Source organism: Peromyscus leucopus, chromosome X (genome assembly GCF_004664715.2).
Source record: "Peromyscus leucopus breed LL Stock chromosome X, UCI_PerLeu_2.1, whole genome shotgun sequence".
Taxonomy (NCBI): domain Eukaryota; kingdom Metazoa; phylum Chordata; class Mammalia; order Rodentia; family Cricetidae; genus Peromyscus; species Peromyscus leucopus.
In genome coordinates, this window is record NC_051083.1 from 19544489 (window position 1) to 19567104 (window position 22616).

General features: G+C 39.0%; 1 protein-coding gene across 5 annotated transcripts in view; it reads right to left on the bottom strand.

The window, feature by feature from the left end:
- Nucleotides 1-17602, bottom strand: part of Rragb (Ras related GTP binding B) — a 47296-nt gene extending 29694 nt beyond the window's left edge. For 3 of the 5 annotated variants that reach the window (XR_005090039.1, XR_005090038.1, XM_028883424.2), the window contains exons 1-6: nt 17030-17602; nt 16205-16238; nt 12780-12879; nt 8322-8405; nt 6433-6499; nt 4091-4313 (exon numbers count right to left, since the gene is read on the bottom strand). Coding sequence is in view for 3 of the 5 variants with exons in the window: in XM_028883424.2 (XP_028739257.2) it covers nt 4091-4313; nt 6433-6499; nt 8322-8405; nt 12780-12879; nt 16205-16238; nt 17030-17121 (600 nt within the window). In the remaining 2 variants the exon portion in view is untranslated. The remainder of the gene's footprint in view (nt 1-4090; nt 4314-6432; nt 6500-8321; nt 8406-12779; nt 12880-16204; nt 16239-17029) is intronic. The other 2 variants (XM_028883425.2, XM_028883427.2) reach the window with 2 other exon arrangements.
- Between the last annotated feature and the right edge of the window lie 5014 nt (nt 17603-22616).

Consider the following 22616-nt stretch of genomic DNA (forward strand, 5'->3'; position numbering starts at 1 on the left):
ACTACATGGGGAAATCCTGTTTTGAAAAAAACAAAAAAAAAAATTTTCATATAATATATTTTGATCAAGTTATTTCCTCCCAACTCCTCTCCTTTTTCCTACCCACCCAACTTCATGTTCTTTCTCTCTCTCTCTCTCTCTCTCAAAATAAAAAAATACCTGAAAACCAAAACACATTGCTATCCCCATCGATCAGGGTATTACTGAACCCTCCTCAGAGCAGTTTCTTCTTGTAGTAGATGGTAATTAACACAGAGACCCACAACTGGACATGGTACCCAGAGTGAGAGACTTTGGCACACTCTGCCCTAAAAGTCTTTAACTCTACCCCTGACACCAAAGGCTCAGGGGATGTACTCAGAGTAGAGTAGAATCTTAAGGATAAGTTTTCTGAATTGGTTTTGGTATAACTGGGATTAGTTCTCTAGTTGGGCTAAAATTAAAGATGCTATTTCAAGAAGAAATAAGAACACTCGAGAGTCTGTGGGTGATATGGAATTCAGATACAGAATCATACTAATCAAATACTTGTAAGAGACAACAATCTGACAACCACATATGTGACTACTTTTGTCAAAATGAGTACAATCGATTTGCTAGATGATCCTAATTTTGCTGTATAAAATGGTCAATGGCAAGGATGAGTTCAATCACAATATAAATGACCTGGTTTCTCTATTTGCCCTGAAAGATACCTTTACTTCCTATAGCCATAGGCCTGACCTGAGATTGCTGCAAAGTAAACTTGGAATTTCATCTTGTGAGCAGATAGATTACAGTGCAAATTAAATGAGTAGCTCCATGAGGTACCTGCTTGGAAAGCATGGGCACTACTGGCTATGAGGGAACATGACTCTGGAGAGTGGAACTGATTCATATAGTAAAAGCCTGAAGAAGTTGGAGATGCCTAAATTCCCAACTCTTTGCCCATGGAAGCAGTCATCTTATTCTAAGAATAATCCAACTTTTCATGAACAAACTGAAATGGACTCCTCAGAAGTAGCTACAAGAGAGTTCTGATTCATTCCTACCATACCCCTTTGCTTCTAGGTCTATATACATTCAAGTATCAGAATATTCCTAAAGGTGAAATACAAAGCATGAACCATAAGGATTATTCTACCTTCTAAAAGAACTATATGACTTTTCTAATAAATATAGACCAAAATACAGGGATAACTATGAGAATAGATATTAAAGGTATAGAATATGGTGGAAGGGACATAACATTCACTCAGGCCAAATTTATTGATATGGATCCAATAAGCAGAGGATTTATAGGTGAAGAGTTAAAGTATTCTGCTTGTTTAGTTCATGCCTAAGACATGAATCAAAACATAACCTATACTAACTGAAGTTAAAATGTTGGATCTGTACTGATCTGGTACACAGGAAGTAATCTAATGGCTTAGGGAATTCACAGTGCTCAAGGTTTGTCATTTATAACCCATTCATCAATAGTGGGAGGTTCCAGAGCACAATGATGATGAAAAACAATTTTTTTTTTTTTTTGGTTTTTTTTTGAGACAGGGTTTCTCTGTGTAGCTTTGCGCCTTTCCTGGAACTCACTTGGTAGCCCAGGCTGGCCTCGAACTCACAGAGATCCGCCTGGCTCTGCCTCCCGAGTGCTGGGATTAAAGGCGTGCGCCACCACCGCCCGGCTGAAAAACAACTTTTAAGAGGAACCCCAACGTCCTTCCTCAGCTCTCTGATCACTTTTCTCTGTAGGCCAAAATTTACAGTGGTAGTTGCTACCACTTATTTGGGAAACCTAAATACAAAGGGGGAAGTGGATGCAACAGTAGCAAGGGCAATGCGGAAACATTTTATCATCAAATACAAGGAGAGTACTCTTATTTGATTGGACAGACAGCCAAATACCAACTCAAAGAAATCTATAGTTTTGGTTAGCTGATCATGGTGCTTGTATAAATGATCTAGAAGGAATATCTACTATATTCTTATTTGATCTACATAAATGAAATACTTTAGGTCAAATGATCAAAAATCTAGCACAATTAGTAAAATGCGATTCTCAACTGGTATCCAGATTTGTGATACTTGATAAATCTAGAAACCCTTGAATGAAAAGAGGAGGTTGGGTCAACTTAAGGAAAGATGCTGACACAATTCCATTCCGTTTCTATAGAGGACATGGCTCTTGGAAAGTGAGATATCATATGCTTAAGAAGTTCTGACTGAAAGTTACAACTACTGGACCAGATGTGGTTAAAAACAATTCTTCTCTTGGTATCGGAATCAACTTTCCCCTTTGTGTATATGAAGGCTACTGATTTATTTGTGTTAATTTTGTATTCCACTACTTTGCTGAATGTGCTTACAGCTTAGGAATTTTCTGGTGGAGTTTTTAGGGTCTGAATATAAGGATACATTTACTTCTTCCTCTCCTATATTTATACTCTCATTTTTGGGTCTCTAGACAATTTTCCCTGCTCTCCAGGTTTCAGATTACTTCTAGAGGAGGCTTCCAGAATCAGTTGGGCTAATTCCTTAAATAAAATACCCTTACATTACTTTGTGTCTTTGTTTTTCTACACAGAAACACATCTGATTGAGTATGTTTCTCTGGAAAACTCAAACATACAAAAACATACATAGAAATATTTATTTTAGCTGAAACTTATTTTGAGACTTTTCAGTCTAATATTTAATAAAATTAATGACTCTCTCAATTAATTAAAGTTAAAATTAAAGTTAAAAATGGGATTTTTTTTTTTGGTTTTTCAAGACAGGGTTTCTCTGTGTAGCTTTGCGCCTTTCCTGGAACTCACTTAGTAGCCCAGGCTGGCCTCGAACTCACAGAGATCCACCTGGCTATGCCTCCCGAGTGCTGGGATTAAAGACGTGCGCCACCACCGCCCGGCCCGGGGTTTTTATTATATACATTAAAATATATTAACATGAGATATATTATTAAAAATCTCATTTTTTAACTTATATATTAACTAAATATATATTAAAAGACTATTAATATATATTTGAGGATATTTATGAGCATTTAAAAACAGTAAGAGAAATTACAAAAGCATCAACAAGGAGCTCATTTGTTGGAATTCTCTAGCTTTGATTGCAATGTTGACTAAAAAATAATTTTAAAGAATGTGATATACTGGGGATTTATTTCAAGGCATCAAATGGGCCAGGCAGCACTCTACCACTGAGTGACATCCCCAGCTCTTGAAATGATTTTAAAATAACAGAATAAGGAGCTGGAGAGATGCATTTGCTGCTCCTGCAGAGGGTTCCAGGTCAGTTCCTGGTTGCCAGTACACATACCAGGTGGCATACAACCACTTGTAATTCCAGCTCCAGGGGATCTGACACCCTTTGTGGGTTATATAACATGTTTCCTTACTAAAACTATTACCAGAAAAATCCTTTAGTATGAGGTGCTCCTTAAGACATACTCCAAACCAAGGAGAAGTTATATTCTCCTATACAACCACCAGTATAATCTGAAACTGCTTTCCTTAGTTCTTCTCTACAACATAGAGAGTTTCTTTTTGATCTTATTATCTAATGCTCTTATTGTGTACTGAGCACTGAAGGTAGACTATGTCTCTGTCTTACCCGACCCAAACCTCAGATAGGTAAGAGTTGGTCTCTTTTACTAAATCTCTTCTGTCCTGTAATTCTCTCTGAATTATATATAGGTCACTAATTTTAAGTTTTTGTCGAGATGATGGTTGATATCTCCTCCTCTATCATCCTTGGTCATCTTTGAGTTATACTCATACATACAAATTCTTCATGCTGGTGCAATTGTGAGGGATTGCGAATAGTGCTTGGCACAGTAGAGAGGCACTTGAACTGGTGCATAGCAGTTCCCTAAATGAGTCCAGCGACAGCAACCACCTTTCCTCATCTTAACCCTGGGGGGTCTTTTAGCTGTGACAGTACAACAGGGTCAGCAAACTATTTTTTTTAATGATAAAGGTTACTTAGTGAAAGCACACAGGTCAGATCTTCCTAGTTCTGAAAAACAGAATGCCACAGTTACCTACACTTTTATAAAGGAAGTCTGCAAAGCATGCTAACCATTTGGTATAGCACCTTTTCAGTTTCTTACCAAGTCTCGTTGATCCTCCTGTACCAAATCCATTTTGTGTACCAAGCAAAAGATTTTGGCTTCTGGAGAATTCTGTAAAATGGCCTCAAGGCATGACTGATAATAGTGCATGTCCTTTTCAAGTTCACGGCTCTCCACATCAAAGACATAAATCAGAACCTCCACATTTCGAAAGATGTTGTCACGCTGGCTAGTAAAATAATTTTCCATGAAGTTGTCTTGTCTGACAGGAAAGAAAATCTAGATAGTAAACAAATCCTCTGTTCAATCGCTCCTGCTTGAAATTTTCTTAGCTTGATCAAGAGAAAGATAATCTTTTTTTGTTTTGTTTTGTTTTGTTTTTCAAGACAGGGTTTCTCTGTGTAGTTTTGCGCCTTTCCTGGAACTCACTCTGTAGCCCAGGCTGGCCTTGAACTCACAGAGATCCGCCTGCCTCTGCCTCCCAGGTGCTGGGATTAAAGGCGTGCACCACCACCCAGCGAGAAAGATAATCTTATACTTCAATTCAAAGAGCAAACAACAGCCAAATGTGTTGAGCTCTAGCTACCATACTCTACTTCAGAGTCATAACTTGCAATCCTGCAAAATCCTCGGCCTTTCTTCTTATGTTTTGTTTTGCTGTTGCTACTGTTTTTGTATGTATCACTGACTGGACTGGAACTCACTATGTAGACTAGGCTGGCCTCAAACTCACAAAGATCCACCTACCTCTGCATACTTACCATGCCAGGCCTCTCTTCTTTCAATTTAAACATACTTACCTTCTGTTCATTCTTGAGTGGCTGAGGGTTTAACTCAGGAGTCTTTACACATGTTGATCACATTCTCATGCTACTTGTTTACTTCTTCATCTAATTAATTCCACCTTCTTCCTTTAGATTTCAATCCAATCCACATGTCCTCACAGAAACCATCCCTACCTTGAGCCAGCTCACTCACTGCAGGCTCTTTGCCAACACATCCCTCTCATTTACAACACTTACCACAAGTGCGATACTACACGTATTTGGATGAGTTTTTAATTAACAGTGTTCAATTCGCTATACAACCAGATAAGGATCATCCTTGACATTATCTCCCACTGTCTCACAGCTTTTAAAAAGAAGGTTGGTAAATGCTTAATGAACATTTGCTGAATAACTTCATGGTCAAAATTCTAAATTATATGAAAATGACTCCAATGATGACTTTTCAGCAAAATATTACTCTCTGTTCCTAGGTTGGGTGCCATTTTCCAAAAAGATCTCAACAGCTGGACAGCAATAAAACAGTAGTGTCATTTAGTGGTGTATATGGGGTGGTGTTTACAAATTTCTAATCCTACACCTTGCTAATTATAGCAGTGTAACCTTGGAAGAATCCTAAGTTTTCTAAATTACAGATACTTGATCTACAAAACTGAATTTTATATTTTAGTACCTAAAAGCAAGGAACTTGGGTAAGTCTGTTGATATAGATTAGAGAATTGGAAGCAATTACAATGAGGGAATAATTATATCCTAGGGTGTTAATCCAGCTGCTAGCAAGAAAAGAGTTACTTTTAGAATATTTAGTTCTTATATTATTCTGTCAAAATACTCACTGAGCATCTTTTGTAAGTTTGGAGCTGAGAAATACCCACTAGACAATAGCATCTATTTTGTAAGACACTACAGTGTATATTTTATATGTTTTAGCTTGCTTAATCATAATAAACCAATGAGTTGGTTATTGTGCTCTATTGTACAGGTGAAGCTACAGCACAGAGAGTTTGAATAATATACCTCAGACAAAGAACCTATGCTCTTAATCACTGTGCATTACACACTGCTGCTTCAGCACAGAGATGTTTCTGACCTTAAGGTGGACAACTGCATCAGCACATAGGCATAGTAAGTGAACATTTGTGCTGGGATTTTTGATGATTGCCTTGATTACGAAAGGAAGTGCTCTCTTACTCTTCCAACAATAGGAAACTTGGCCAGATAATATATGCTCAGAATCCAATCTACAGTGATAAGACTGCCTATAAGTAATTACTAAATGACTGTGAACAGTCTGGTATAATTAAGTAATAGCTAAGAACTCAATAGTGCCATGGCAAAAGAGGGGTGATCTATCCCATAGTATACATACTTAGATGGAGCTTACATTAGAGCTACTTAAATACATCTTATGTAGAGGGCATTTTCAAAGTTGTATAAAACACAATCTTTATTAATCAACTGACAATTCTGAAATAATTTTTAGGCAGTGCATCTATGCAATTGATAGTTATTCTAGATGTGTCTGCCACGCTGATTATATTAGATGACATCATTACTGCCATCACCTTCACAAACAAGTAGGCACATAGTACTTACCCACCACAATCCCACAGGTTCAAAACCAGGTTTCCCAGAAATCGAACATGAGAATGTTCTACATCAACTGGAAGATAAATGTTACAAATCTAGTATTTGTAGTAAAGAACATTAAGAAAAATACTAGCCCATAGTGTTTAGAAGGACCAAAGTGGAGTGAAATGCTCAAAGCCATAACAAGAAGGTGATTTTCAGCTTAGTCATATGGTTTAGTGGCAAGGTGGGCACCTATTCTACCCTAAGCTAAGGAATTGGCTCTTGTGTCAGTCATTTTAAAATTTCAGTAGTTTAGTACCCAAAGCAGAAAACCAATTCTAATATTAATGTTAAGTTTTAGAAGCAAGACAGTGACATACACCATTTAACAGCTCTTCCCAACCCCGCCTTCTTTCACTAACTTCCCCACAAAAAATAAAGACAGAAAGCAAACATAAAACAAACATAAAACACAACAAAACTAACTCCTCTACTGACTTCCTCTTCAGTTAATGGCTCTACTGGTTTTTCTATTTTTGACTCCCCGACCACATTCAATTCTCTTTGAGTCCTTTTTAGTATCTCTTAATTCCATTCTTTATTTTATAATCCATCACCCAACATCAAGGAGGGCTCTTAACACCTCATGCCTACACTACAAGAAAGCCTTAGGGGGAAAAGAAAAAAGAAAAAAAAAAGAAAGCCTTATTTACTTTATATCATTCACTAGGCTACTGCAAAGTTCATCTTCTTAACACTACTTTGAACATATCACTCCCCATTCAAAACACTTTCAATGGCCCCTCCATGTTCAATGGGGGTGCACTCAAGGTCCTTCATACTTTGGCTTCCAATCTACCTTTATAATCCCCAGAAATTCACATTTCACTTCCACCCACTGTTTTATTCATAGTCCTCCCAACCCTACTACCTCCCCATCCCCCAACATATTTTACATTCAGGGGTCGCAAACTTGCTAAATCAGGCCATGTGAGCAAATCTATACCATTAAAGCTGGCTAAATATGAGGGTACATCTACCATGGGCTCACAGAGGTTGATAGTTACTCAAATCTTGTTCATTTGCTATGCAAAATACTGGCTCGGGTTTACTGAATCTTCAACATTTTAAATAGTAGCTTGAATTCCAGGTTTTTATGAAAATTTTTACAAGAGATTGCTGCTTCCAATTTTTCTAAAACTATGTGCAGGCTAAAGAAAGCACATCTATAGGCCTTATCCAGCACACAGGCTGTCTGTTTGCGACCTCTGCTTCATTGCCTTTCCCAGCCTTTGCTGCAAAGCACCACCCCTTCTTCCTTTCAAAGGTAATCCTAAAACCCAGACTAATTCCCACCTCCTCCAAAAGCCCTCCTTGCCTGACAAAAATCCCACTTATCTCTCCCCCTAAACTCATTCAAACATTTACTAAGCAACTACTCTCTGCCAGGCACTAAAAACCTCAAGAAGGAATAATTTAAGATTTTACCATGTTATTTCTCAAAGTCTAGCAATTTTTGTTTTATATAATTTATATGCTAGTTAACTCAATCACATTGTAATAGTTTGTCTATCCCCAAGCTGTTACCTAAACGAACTGCTATCTACTTTTGTACGATTTTATCTTCTCATAATTATAGACACAAACCATCCATGATAAAGTAAATCATACGGATTTTAAAGTCAAATAAACTTTAGTTTATATGACAGTTCTAACTCTGTATGACTTTGGGCAAGTCGTGAAAGCTAAGACTAGCTTCCACTTCTGTGAAAAAAGAAGGAAGGAACATAGTTTTGACCTCACAGGATTGCTGCTGTGAGGATTCAAAGAGTGCCTGGCACATAGTAGGTGCTCAAACTACTTCCCATTTCCCCTTTTACTTCCCCCTCCTTGGAAAAGGAATCATATCTTACATGTCTTTGTATTTCCAACAGAGTCTACGAGAGAGTAGGTGCTCAAACTGCTATTAATTTGAAGACTATGTATACGGTCTAGGACTAAAAAAAAAATGGAAAGAAGTGCTACTGAGAAAGGGAAAGACAATAACAAAAGTGACAGGATTCAGTGACTTTTTAGATATGGGGCATATGGGATAGAAAGCGGGTTTCTCCTCCCATATCACAGTCCTCATCAAGTGGCTAATGGCCCCACTGCCAAATCCAGTGGACTTTTTAGTCCTTGTCTTACGTTCTACAGCATGACACTGTTGACTACTCTCTTCTCCTCAAAAGGACTTCTTTTCTCTTGGTCTCTGGCATCAAATCTACAAACTTTCTGGAAGACCCTCTCTCATGGGCTCCTATTCTTCTTTCTGTCCCTTAAATGTCATGGTTCTTTGGGACTCCAACAGTGGCCACCTTCTCATCAGAATATTTTCCCCAAGATAACTGTCATAATATTATATTTATCATTTGGATACAAACTAGGTAACACTAGTGCAGATTTCTCTATTTCTCGGACTCATATACTATATGCCTGTACCGTAAGTTTCCCAATATAACTTATCTCTCCTTTCATCCTAACAAATCTGTTCCCCTTTCAGTTTTCTCCATCTTGGTGAATTTAACCAGCTGTCTAATCTAAAACCTTCTTTTCCTTTCACAATTCTCTTCAAGTTTCCCAGAAAGTCCTGTTGACCCAGTAGCTTCGCACCATATCCACTACCACTACCACTACCACTACCCTAGTCCAAATCAAGCCCCTGCCATCTCTTCAAGTTGTTTTAAATTATAGAATTTACTCCTCACAGTTCCAAAATCTTTTTTTTTTTTTAAGATTTATTTATTATGTATACAGTCTTCTGCCTACATGTTTGCCTGCAGGCCAGAAGAGGGCACCAGACCTCATTACAGATGGTTGTGAGCCACCATGTGGTTGCTGGGAATTGAACTCAGGACCTTTGGAAGAAGAGCCAGTGCTCTTAACTGCTGAGCCATCTCTCCAGCCCGTTCCAAAATCTTGACAATTCTGAGATCCAGCCATCAGCAGAGTGGGAGTCTAGTGAAAAGCAGTGCTCTGGCTTATAGACGGTACCTGTTTCTCCCCTTGCATCACTCCAGTCTGCTGTCGACACTACAGATATAGTGATGCCTCCAAGATGCTGAGGTTTCTATCATTCTTTAAAGAGACCATGTCTGTGTATGTGTAATTGTATACACTGAGAGGACGGTCAGAATGGTAGCCTCAGAAGTACTAATGGTGGTTCTCTCTAGGAAACCAGCTTGACAGTGAAGAACTAAATAGACTTTTCCTACTTAAATGATGTTTGAAGTGTTCACAAGTATTATTTTGAATTAAAAATGTGGCTCTGATCATGTTACTTTTTACTGTTGAACATTCTTTCATAGTTTGACTATCTTTCTTGGCTTCTAAGACATTTTACATCTGAACCCCATTTCCTGCTTCCCTGTTAAATGTTAAGCTCACTGCATGTCCCTGGTTCTTCTATAGCCTTCCTGCTCTGTTATCATGAGAGTGACTGACAAGAGACCAGGGTTTGGGAACTAATGTACATTTACGGGGCAGAAAGAAGAAAACGTTATGATAAGGATTATCTTTTTTATTAAAGCAGGGAGGGCTGGTTAAAGATAAAGAAAGAAAATCATTACATAAAGAGCCAAGAGAATAGAATTTCGAGAAGATAGGAAATCTTGGAGCCGTCAACAGTGTTTGATACTAAAATATTTCATAATCATTTTAGTGACAAATTTACCATCCCAACAAACACATTTTAACATCTACCTAATAAATTAATAGCATCATCATTTCTTCTTTATTTCAAATTTCAAAATGCAGGGGGCTTTAAATTTAACAAAATAAAACTTGACTTTTTTTCAGGAATGACAAACCAAGAAAACACTGACACATTTAAGCCAAACAACATTTTAAAAGTAGTTTTCTTTTTACTACCCTTAAAGAAAATCAGTAATTGCATCAAAAGGGACAACAAATAAAAGCAATGCACTACATGTAGTCTGAACTAGTCTACATGTTCAGCAACAAACACAGACCTTTCTTTAGTAGTGACAAACCAGTTCATGATGATATGCTAAAACATTAATACCAACATTGTTCATTATATTTTTACGACCTTTAAAGAAATTTAGGAAATACTAATCAAATATTACCAATCAACTTACTACTTGACATATTCTTAGGGGTAAGAGCCCCATACTACTGAAAGTGTCTGGCAAGAGACACTTCTAGATAAATACTTGTTGAATAAATGACCTATTTTAATGAGTAGGGTTATATAATTTGCAGCATTATGCTTATAATGATGATGCTGGATTATGTCAAAACTATTTTCAGCAGTTTCAATAATTCTAAAAATCTTGCTGTGAGACTATTCATTGGATTCAGGGTAATAAACCAACTGTATTGATCAGTTAGAAATGGAAATATCAGTGGTACTAAGAAAAGATGTTTCAAAAAAGTGTATAGAATTTAAAACAAGAAGAAAAGGCCTTTCAGGAATTTTAGGAATTGAGTAGTATAATATAGACAGGCTGTCACAATAAACAGAAGAGCACAGACTAATATCCCAACTCTGACACTTAATAGCTGAATGTGATTAATTTTGAAGTCATACTTTCATCATCTATTAGAATAAAGGTAATATGAAAACTAAAATAAATGAGAGCAGGCATAAAAGTAACAGTACTTCAATAAGCATCTCTACTCCACTAAAACACACTGATACTAGGCCTATATATTTAATCTGGAAGAGAAAAAAAGTCTATGAAATCAAGACACAGAAAAACATTTGGACAAGTACACTTTCTAGAGGCTAGAAGCCAACTCAAGAAGTATGAAAAGCCACAGGAAACTTGACCAACAGCTTTGACAGTAATTTAGATACTTATCAAATATAAAACTGTAGATAACTATGAAGGAGAGCAAACATATCAGGTGAGAGAATAAGTGGCTAAAATGAAAATAGGAACCCCTTTTTATTATGCATAAGAAAACTGCAACCCAGTGGCTTGGATTCCAAAATAAAGGAACATGAGCCATTTAATGTATATATGGATGTAAAGTTTGTATGTAAAGTTCAAATTATGAACTGTATAAAAACCAAAGGATGTGTATGCTTTAATAAAATATATGCAAAGATGAACTGGGGCTTTATGATTCAGTAAAATGAACGGTGCTCCAAAACAAGAAGGTGGGGTTTCACCATGCTGACAGCAAAGTAATGGCCAGAACAAGAGATGTAGTAGGCCTGCCCTGCTCTGATTAGACCACATCTGCATTCATTTCTTATAAGAAAATAGAGACAAGTTTGAACAAGTCCTTAAAAACATTCAAACTTATGCCAAATGAGGAACCAAAGATGTTTAAGGTAAGGATAACAAAATTTGGGAGGCAGGGAACAAGTAAGATAAATTGAGATATTGAGTATTTGCAAATATTTGTAGAGAACAGACTAGGAAGAAAGAAAAACAGACGAGATTCTATCTAGGAAATAGCTTTCTAATCACCAAGTTTCTCTCAAGTTACGGAAGTCTACACTAGACACCAAGCCCCAAACAGAAGTAAAGTTCCTTCTCCTTTGTATCTCAGAGTCTGAAGCATAATATGCTTGAAAGATGTTTATTATTCTTGAAACCAGATTGGGGAACCTTATAGAACAATGCTAACTTGTTGCTAAAAGTACTAACGATGCCAGAAACCTAGACGGGGATCTCTGAAGGCTAGGCAGAGCAATGCCTTCCTCACCCAGAAGCCAAGACCAAAGGCAGCCTTCAGAAATGCTTGGATGCTTCAGAATGACATAATCTGCTTCAGAGTAAGGCGCTCCCAGGATTCTTGATTCCTTGTTCTGGTAGCCATGATAGCCCAGAAGTCTATACTAATATTCTAGCCATAAAGGTCTAATTAGTTATTTCCCAACTCAGAGTAGATGCTCCAAAGAGAAGATCTAAGTGTATAAAGAAAGAGAAACAGCAGAGTGCAGAACAAGTATACCTCTCACCTTTTAATAAGGGCAAGGACTAACTCCTTCATTAAAAACATTAGGTTTTATTGTATGCTACTTACTGCCTGATTTTCCCCTTTGTATAAAAAGTTATAAACAAACACTGTCCCCACAAAACAAGCAGACAAAGGGTCCCTATTCTTGCCTAAGAAACAGCTGGATACACAAGTTAGCTAAGAGCATCCCACTTTGCAAGCAACCTAGAAAGGAAAGCAGCTCCCAAGGACAGTGAGCAATAATAACCAGAATTAGGCCACGCATTCTGAGGAGAAATGCAAAAAGGGAAAGCATGCTTCAAAGCAAATTCATAAACCTGTGCATTCCCAAGCGTGTTATGCGGATTATTAATAGCCAAGGTCACCTCACTTTACAATAAGATGAAACATCTTACTTGTTGCACCAAGGCGACGAGTGTCTCTGGCAATATAATTTGCAAAGATAATAGACCTCATGCTGGTCTTACCAGATCCACTTTTACCCATCAACAGCACCTAAGGGCAAAGGAAAAAAGTTAGCAATCTAGAGCAAATCTGGCGTAAAGGGATCCATTTCTCCTCTGTAGTTGGCATTTTACAGAAGTGTACAAATGACCAGTATACCTGCAATTAAGCTCTTCCCCAAATAACATTTCAAATGCTGAGCACTTACCTGCTATGAGTTACACATCATTTAGCAATACAACTGCAGTGAGTTTGTTATTATACATAATATCTTTTAAAGATTTTTTATTATTTTAATTATGTGTATATGTGGGGAGGTATGTGCATATGAATGCAAGTGTCTACAGAAGTCAGAGATGTGAGGTCCCCTAGGAGTTGTAATGACAAGCAGTTGTAAGCCACCTGATGTAGGGGCTGGGAATCAAACTCAGGTCCTCAAGAAGAGCAGTATATGCTCTTAACCACTGAGCCATCTCTGCAGCCCCTCATTATTATACATAATATTATTTAAAACTATGTTAGAAAAATTCTGGCTGGGTGGTGGTGGTGCACTCGGGAAGCAGAGGCAGGCAGATCTCTGTGAGTTCGAGGCCAGCCTGGGCTACAGAGAGAGATCCAGGAAAGGCTCCAAAGCTACACAGAGAAACCCTGTCTCAAAAAACCAAAAAAAAAAAAAAAAAAAAAAAAAAGTTTGTATTGGTTGGGGATTTAGCTCAGTGATAGAGTGATTGCCTAGCAAGCGCAAGGCCCTGGGTTCGGTCCTCAGCTCCGGGAAAGAAAAAAAAAAAAGAAACAATAAGTATTTTTTTTTTTAAATGGGGTTGGGTATTTAGCTCAGTGGTAGAGCGTTTGCCTAGCAAGTGCAAGGCCCTAGGTTCCGTCCTCAGCTCCGGAAAAAGAAAAAAAAAAAAGAAAAATTCCATCTTGCTGGAGAGATAGTGCAGCAGTTAAGAGCACTGACTGTTCTTCCAGAGGATCCGGGTTCAATACCCATCACCCACATGGCAGCTCACAACTGTCTGTAACTCCAGTTTCAGGGGATCTGACATCCTCACACAGACAACAGACAAGTGAGACTCCAATGCACGTAAAAAAAATTGAGGGGCTGGAGAGATGGCTCAGTGGTTCAGAACACTGACTGTTCTTCCAGAGGATCCCAGGTTCAATTCCCAGCACCCATATGGCAGTTCACAGCCGTCTGTAACTCTAGTTCCAGGGCTTCTGACACCTCCACACAGACATACACACAGGCAAAACACCAATGCACATAAAATAAAAATAAATCAAAAAATTCTGAAAAAAATAAATAAAATAAATTAAAAAAAAGAAAATACTATCTCAATAGGAAACTAACCCTATTCTCCTATAATGCAAGGTTAGATATACACTGACCTAACTAGCAGAATAACTGAAAAGCTCCTCCTACTTCTCTGATCAAGGTCAGTTTTTTTTCACTCCAGCCCATGAAGTCATCCCTTTCACATACTTCTATAACTTTCTTTCATCAGTTTCTGTCTCTTCGTTTAACTTTGCTATGCCCTACAAAATTGGGCAGTTAAATTACACATAAGACCACTTTTGGTTTAGTTTATCTACTTCTGTCTTTACCTCCTGCTTCTCCTAGCCTGGAACTTTTGGCATCCAGTCACATTGAACTGAATGGCATATAGTCTGTTTCCAGCCCTCTGGGGAGTCCTGATGCTATGTATTCATTCTGTATTCTTTACCATCCTTTAGTCTTCTTTCAGTGAAATCCCACTTATCCTTCAACACTTGGTTCAACAATCATTCCAGGAATTTTCTCTGGACCTAGGGATGTAGCTCAGTACTAGGGTATTTACCTAATATAAGTGAAACCCTGGGTTCAATCCCCAGTATCCTCCCCATAGTTCCTCTGACCCAAAAGCCTTAGGCCTGTGGTTCTCAACCTGTGGGTCAACACCCCCATGGGGTGGTTGAATGACCCTTTTCACAGAGGCTGCCTAGACCATTGGAAAATACAGTTATTTACATTATGATTCATAACAGTAGCAAAATCACAGTTATGAAGAAGCAAGGAAAATAATTTTATGGTTGGGGTCACCACAACCTGAGGAACTGTATTAAAGGGTCGCAGCATCAGGAAGGGTGAGAACCGCTGGCTTAGGTATCTTGCCTGCCCTCTGGTGGTACTACTATATCATTGCAGACCGTAAAGCTCTGCAGTCCCTTGTTTGGGGAACTCTAAGCCCGTGAAGGGCAGAGGAGTACCTTTGTACCCTTTGTGCCCTTTGTATCTCCAGTGCCTGCCTAATATATAACAAAAGCTTGACGTATGTTTATCAAAAGAATGAACAAGACACTAAAACAAAAATGCAATGACAACGTCTGAAAGCAAGACCTTACAGACATCTTTCTGTGTTAGGATTTAACACAAGAAAGACACCTGTGGACAATGCCATATATTCTCACACTGAATGACTTTGAAAGAGTCCTTTAAACACAAAGTTTGTGAAATACAATTCTGATAACCTTCTCCTTTTCAAATGAAAGAAATACCTATTCCCTATTCTACCTCCAGTCCCAATATATTTTATTGAAATGTCTAATTATAAACGGAAGGAACATCAATGAAAACATACTGGACATGGATTTATTCAACCCGACAATTTATACAGCTTTACCTTACTAAGAAAATGTAACTGCATAGCTAGTTTAAAATTAATATGGAAAATTTTCCCTGTCCTTTGCAAAAAAATTTAACTGAAAACATAACTATATCTTTCTGGGGATAGAAAGTGATTCTTTAATACATGTAATTCTGGAATGATTAAATCACATGAATTTTTGGCCCCTTTCTCTTTTCACAGTTCTTTAAGTTTTTCATTGTATGGATGGCACAGAATTAAATTTTAGATGAAGTTAGGCTAAATATATTAGACCTTCTCATGAAAGGGCAAGGATAGTCATGTTTGAGATTTACAGGGAGTTTACTCATGTAAAGTTCCTAATAGTTCTATGAGGGTTATTACCACTTGGCAAATGACACTGAATCCCAAAAAGGTCAAGAAATTTGCTTCAGAGTTACAGTCTTAGGGATACTGTCTAAGTCCCAATAAAAGTGCAAAGCAAAGAACATCCAATCCCTGCTAGCAAAACGCATGTAACATTTGATATGGGTTAAAGAATCCATGTGCACACAGAAGGTTGTGTCGTATTTGAATATGGCTTGACTCCGTGAGATTAATTTTAGACAAAGTGAATCTGAGGGTAAATAAAGGGATGAGAGTCAGAAAGACCATATAGGTTATTGCCATAGTCCAGAAAAAGACAGATTTCCTGAACTGTAACTTCTTACCTTTTTCTTCATGTTTCTAATGTACCTAACGCATCTTACCTTTTTCTTCATGGCTGCATTTGGCATTGCCCACCTGTAGATACAAACCAAAAGACAGTGTTTCCATGATCTAATTGCCTTAGAAATTAAAAAAAAAAAAAACAAGTAAACGGAGAGAAGCAGAAGAATATTGTTTAAAACAGCTAAGTACGTAGGAGACCTCGTTTCAGAAGTCTTCATTTTCCTAAAATATAAAACTGCGTTTATGGTCCTCGTTTCCTTCGTTTGCTCAAGAGATGCTTCCTAGGAAGACATATTTAGGAATACAAACCATTTAAATTCAAGATTTGATATTCTGTCATAAAACCAACACAATATTCTGGGCACTTTTATAAACCAAACAATATTTTCATATTTGGATACTATTTTTTAAAATTCAGCTGCTTATTTTTCAAATCTGGAAGCATCTTTGGACCTTCAATCGTCCTTCCAAGCTGCGTTTCATTCATTAAAGGCGCCAAGTACATATAACGCAGCTCTCAAACAAGCATATCAAACTATACGTCACTGGTCAGTAAATGTCTGTCCTCGCCCTCTTTTTATCACTAACAAGGTGATATCACCAAATCACCTTCATAGAAAACGCAAAACCAGTCAGGACTGTCTCCATCAGAACACTACGCATAAACCAGGAATCTCAGCAAAGGGCTGTTTCTGTTCTGTTCTCCGTTTTTGTTTTCTATCACCAAGGGCATGATACCAATCAACCATACTGGTAAAGTAAAGCAATTTATCCCTGGAGGTTAGGGCTTCTTGCATTTTCACGATAACCTTTACAATTAGCACCCCCTCCCTCCTAGGTACAACATAATACCCTTCACCCACCCAAGCGATTCTTCGGGCTCCCCGAGTGGAGGCTCCACTCTTGGGCCCAGATTCTCTTTCTCCGTCTTTTTCTCGGAGTCAGATTCTTCCATCGCGCAACAAGTCCTTCCCAGCGCCTTCTAAAGCCGCAGTCCTCCTTTCTTCTGGCTCACCTCCTCCACTGCCTATGCTCAGCACCCGCGGCCCGCGGGGCCTGCTCTATGCCTGCCTCCGCCTTTGTCCACTGGGGGGCCGCTTTTCCCACAGTTACCTTTACCGACCCGAACTTAGTCTCCCGGCTCGGCCGGGGAGGCCAGCCCGAGGGAACCAGCGATTCGCTGCGTGCCAAGGAAGAGATGGAGGGCCAGGGGGATGAGGAGTTGGTCCCGACTTCGGGCCTCACTCCCCCAAGGTCTCAGGACCCGAAGGGAACTTGGTCCGCCGCTGTGCGGCCGGCCAAGGCGGAGATAACGGAACGAGCTGACCGCGGCGGCCGCCGAAGCCAAGCGGTCCCCGCCTGGCGGCTCCGGACGACCTCGCCGCCAGTCGGAATCCGCCTGAGGCCGCGTTTACTTCCGCGCCCGCCCTTCAGGAGCGCAGGCACCTCACCGCAGCCACGCTACTGCAGGCCAGGATCACGTGGGAACCTGCCGTAGTCCCGGGCTTGTCACGTGCCGCTCCCCTGGGGGGCTGCAGTGAGCGGGGGGGGGGCGGGGGGGGCCGGGAAGAATACCATAGAGACTGCTCTAGGAAAGCCAGAGAGCCGCCCGCTGTCACGTGGCCGGGCCTCGCTTTGCCGCGCCACAGGCCCTCGAGGTGGCCCGCAGGCGCTGGGAAACCCGCCGACGTGGCCCCGCCCACCCGCGGCTCAGACTTAAAGGAGAAGGATGCCATTTCCGTACCTGCGAGCAACCTGTTTTCACTGCTGCTTCTGCTTAGGGATGTGTGCAGAAAAGGCTAGTGTAGTAACTTTTCCTTCCGTTAGTCCTTGTGGCAGTGCTAATAATTAAAAAAAATGAATACATCTAAAGTGTTTTAAACTGTTTTTCACATAGAAAACTCTCAATAAGTTGTTATTGCCAGGACCAGACACACACACAGGGTTTAACACATTCACCATTTAACTTGAAAAAAATTGCAGATGTATTTTTAAATTTTCTGATTAACATGTAGTGCTTATTCATACAGAATTTAGTGTGGAAAATAAGTTCTCATAAGAGACTGTATTCTCATAAGAAGTTAGGAAAGTATAAAACTTATAACGGACCATGCTTACTATATTTGGGTATAGAGACTGCCAGAAACAAGATGCCACTTAAGAATCTAAAGAATTGCTTCGGGAGAGCAGGAGAGAGAGTAAGATGTGACATAAAGGGACTTACTTTTCATCTTAAACCCTTATGCATTACATGCAAATTATATATATATAATTTATATATATATAATATAATATAATTTATATATAATATAATTTATATATAATATATTATAATATTATAATATTTTATAATATATTATAATATTATAATATAATTTATATATTATAATATAATTTATATATAATATAATATATTTATATAATATAATATAATTTATATATATAATATATATATTATATATATAACGCATATACATTATGTGTATGCACACATTATTTTGATAAGAAAAGGAGCCGGGCAGTGGTGGCGCACGCCTTTGATCCCAGCACTCGGGAGGCAGATGCAGGCAGATCTTTGTGAGTTCGAGGCCAGCCTGGTCTACAGAGTGAGTTCCAGGACAGGCTCCAAAGCTACACAGAGAAACCTTGTCTACTCCCCTCCCCCCCTGAAAAAGAGAAGAAAAAAAAAAGAAAGACAACTGACAGAAAGAAAAAAAAAGAGAGAGAAAGAAAAGGAAGCAAAGAGAAAAAGCCAGCCATTACAGTTGAATTGGAGGCTGGCCTGTTCTACAGAATGAATTCCAAGACAGCTAGGGCTGTCTTGAAAATCCAAAAGAAAAAAAGTAAAGAAAGGAAGGAAGAAAGTCAAGGAAGCAAAACTATTGTCGGCTCCTACCAACCCCAGCTGAGATCCCATATGACCCCCTTTCTCCCCAACTTCCATGCCTCATGAAAATAAATACTCTACTGTGAGTGTTAGCTCAAAGGAGAATAGATAGGAAAACATATTCCATGCAAACAGCCAAAACTAAGCTGGGATGACCACACTAATGGTTGATAAAAATGACATTAAATCAAACCTAAAACTAAAACTTTGAATACAAGTTATGAAGGAGACATTTTACAATGATAAACAAGTGTATCTATCAAGAATATATAACAAATATAAATGTAGTTGCACCAAACATCTCCAAAATATATGAAATAAATATCTACAGAATTGAAGAAACAGACAAGTTCAAATAGCAATTATAGACTTAAATACTTTGTTTTAAAAGGAGATTAAACAGCCATGGAGAAGACATATGAGGAAATGAACTTGAGAGAAACCATAGACCATTTGGGCCTGACAAAAATATGTAGAATATTCTACCCAACAAAGTCAGAGATGTTCATATTTGTTTTTACTTAACTAGAACATGTGAGCAAAGGTAGACCATATGTTTAACTATGTCCCACAAAAGATTCTTTTTAAAAACTAGCATTAAAATCACAAAAAGCTTTTCTGACTACAGTGGAATAATACTAGAAATCAATATCAGAGGAAACCCTGGAATATATTGAAGCTTATGGCAAGTAACCAGCACACTCTTGAACGGATGCTGGGCTGCCGAGGAGCGGTCTTGTTTTGTGCTCCTTTGCACTTCCCTGGTGGATTCTTCTGATGTTTAGCTTTCAGCTTTGCTGCATTCATAGTTAAGCGTTGTAGGTGTTTTCTGAATGTCTATTGTATGCCCCACATTGTTCCAGACAGCAGGGTTAATCCATCTGGTGGGTATGTTTTGCTTCAGTCTCTTACCTTAGTTTTTGCCTTTGTTAGTGTCCATTCCAAAAAAAAAAAAAAATACCCGTGGCATGCCTTTTTCTTTTGTTTTCTTTGTGTTGGGTCTGTATGTGAATTTATGCTTTCCCTTTGATAATCTTGATGCTTTATTTCAGTTTTACCTCTAGTGCTATCTGGATAGCTTTTTTACATGTAAGCCTGTGTCTATTAAATTATTACTTATTAGAAAATAACTTTTAACTTCCACTTGAAATGTGGTGAAATATATTTCTTATTAGCTGTTCTTGTAGCTGTTATTATATTGTCTTTCCAGTGTTCAGATTTACAGGTTTCAATTAACTGGGCTGTTTTTGTTTTCGAGACAGGGTCACATTGTGTTGCCCATGCTGGTCTTGAAGCCGTCTCCCTGCCTCAGTAGGTGGAACTAGAGGAATGTGTCTCCATGCCCAGCTAAGCACACGCTTTTAAATAATGTTGGTACTTGATTTAGTTTAGTTTCTGTCCTACCCTTTTGCAGAGTATTGAGACCAGGTTCTATGTCCCACTCGAAGCTACTCCCGTCTTGCTTAAAATAGTGGTTTTCTAAGCAGCTGTCCCTATGTAGATCCACAATGTACACCATCTGTTAGGACTCAGACTAATAAATGTCTTATTCCTGGGATTAGAAAAGGAGGTACCCAATAAGTTTATTGGGAGTAAACTGAGACTGTAAGGGCACATGGGCTTAATAAAATCCTGTCAGAGAAACCATTCTGAGGAACTTATCAGACATATCAGACCATATGGGTGTGACTTCCTCTCATGGACCACATAGAGTGATGAACACCTAACACAGTGATGGCGCGGCCACACACCAACCAATTATCTGACACCTGTGAGTACATCTAGGATCAGCAAGCGGAGGTCTCCACAACTATATCTGGAGCTTCATCTGGGTTTGGAATCCTGGTATTGACACGGTCTACCCCACTGTCTCTCCAGCTGTTCGCCTGCCCCTCAGAACTGGAACTCACTATTTCCAGCCCTCAGACCCTGGCTTGATCTTTTGCTTTACAGGTGGAGTCTGATTCCAGCAGCTCCAGCAGCAGGTCCCTGCTGGCACTGGTCTAGATTATTGTTTTATTAAGGGAGCTACTCTCCCGGTCTATTATGAAACCTCTTGAGCTCCACCACAGCCTCTATTCCTTGTATTCATTCCGCAAACCATATACACATATAAACCATATACACATATAAACCATATACACATATAAACCATATACACATATAGATATATTTACTGTGTGCTGTGAGAATTCATCTTACTAATTAAGTTTGGGGAAACAAAAAGGAACTTACATTTGCCTGAGCCAGATTACCAGGATAGGTGGGATTATCTGACACACTGATGCCACTGAAACCTTATAATTTTATTGCTATTCAAAAAATTATGACATTGTGGAGAGACACAAACACACTTGTCTATATTTCTAACATTGTTGCACTCATCACAAAGGGTATCACGCAGAAAATTAATTTTTAATTTTTTTCTTTTTTTGGGGGGGGGCGGGAAGTGGGGCCATGCCAAGGTGTGCCTGTGGAGGTCAGAGAACAACTTTTGGTACTCTCACATGGCCTGAACTCAGTTCTTCAGGCTTAGCCACAACACCTATACCTGCTGAGCTGTCACTCACACCCCATCCTTCCCTCCCACACCCTGCCAAAAATGATCTTTTGAAAGGTTAAACAGCTCCTGCCACTCCTTGCCTTAACACTGTTCAGTGGCTTCTCACTTGTGACCTATCTTAAGGGAATTGTCAATTAGCTCTCCCATCTCTTCTCCCCAGGTCTGCCTTCCTAGGTCAGCAGGTTCCAGCCTCCTCGGAAGCTAAGAGTTTCTTGTTCTTTGAACTCTCTTTAATGTTACCTCCAGGAAACAGGCTGGAAAGGGGAGCTACATCGGCGGCGGCGGCGGATGCTCCTTTAAAAGACTGAATTTGTCAGTCACAGTTTGGAATGCCATTCTCTCTGCTTTTGCAATGGCCTCAACTTTCTCAGCTTACAATTAATGTCCTCCGAGGTCTTCCCAATCCACATCTAGCAGAGCAGGATAATCCTTTGTACCGCCAGTAGCTATTTTCTACCATATGCTTTTTACTTCATAATATTTCTTTTTTCTTTTACTGTTAAGATTCTACTCTAATCCCATCATTGCTCATTTCCTTTCCCTCCCTCCACGCCCTCTCATATAACCCTCCATGCTCTCTTTCAAACTCGTCCTTCTTTTTCATCACCTGCTCATCTTGTATAATCTCCCTTATATGCCTATTTTCAGGGCTGACCATGTGGTACAGGATAACCAACCAGTGTACTCTTCCCTAGGGAAGACTGTTTCTCCTGCTCTGAGCATTCCTTTGTCGCCTGTGGTTCTTTGACATATTAATAATCTTGTTTATTTATTTATTTGCTCTCTGAGTACAGAATTTCTATTTAAATTCTGTGAGGACAAGCACTTAAAAATGTTCTGTTGTACACTAGGTTCACAGACCAGAATGTGGGTGTATACTTGGTATTCACTGAGTACTTTTTCTAAAGATAGGGACAATTACATTAAAATAAAAGAGGAATTTCTGATTAGTAACAGAAAGAAGGGAAATATATGACAGCTAGTCATCCGTGTGTTTTGA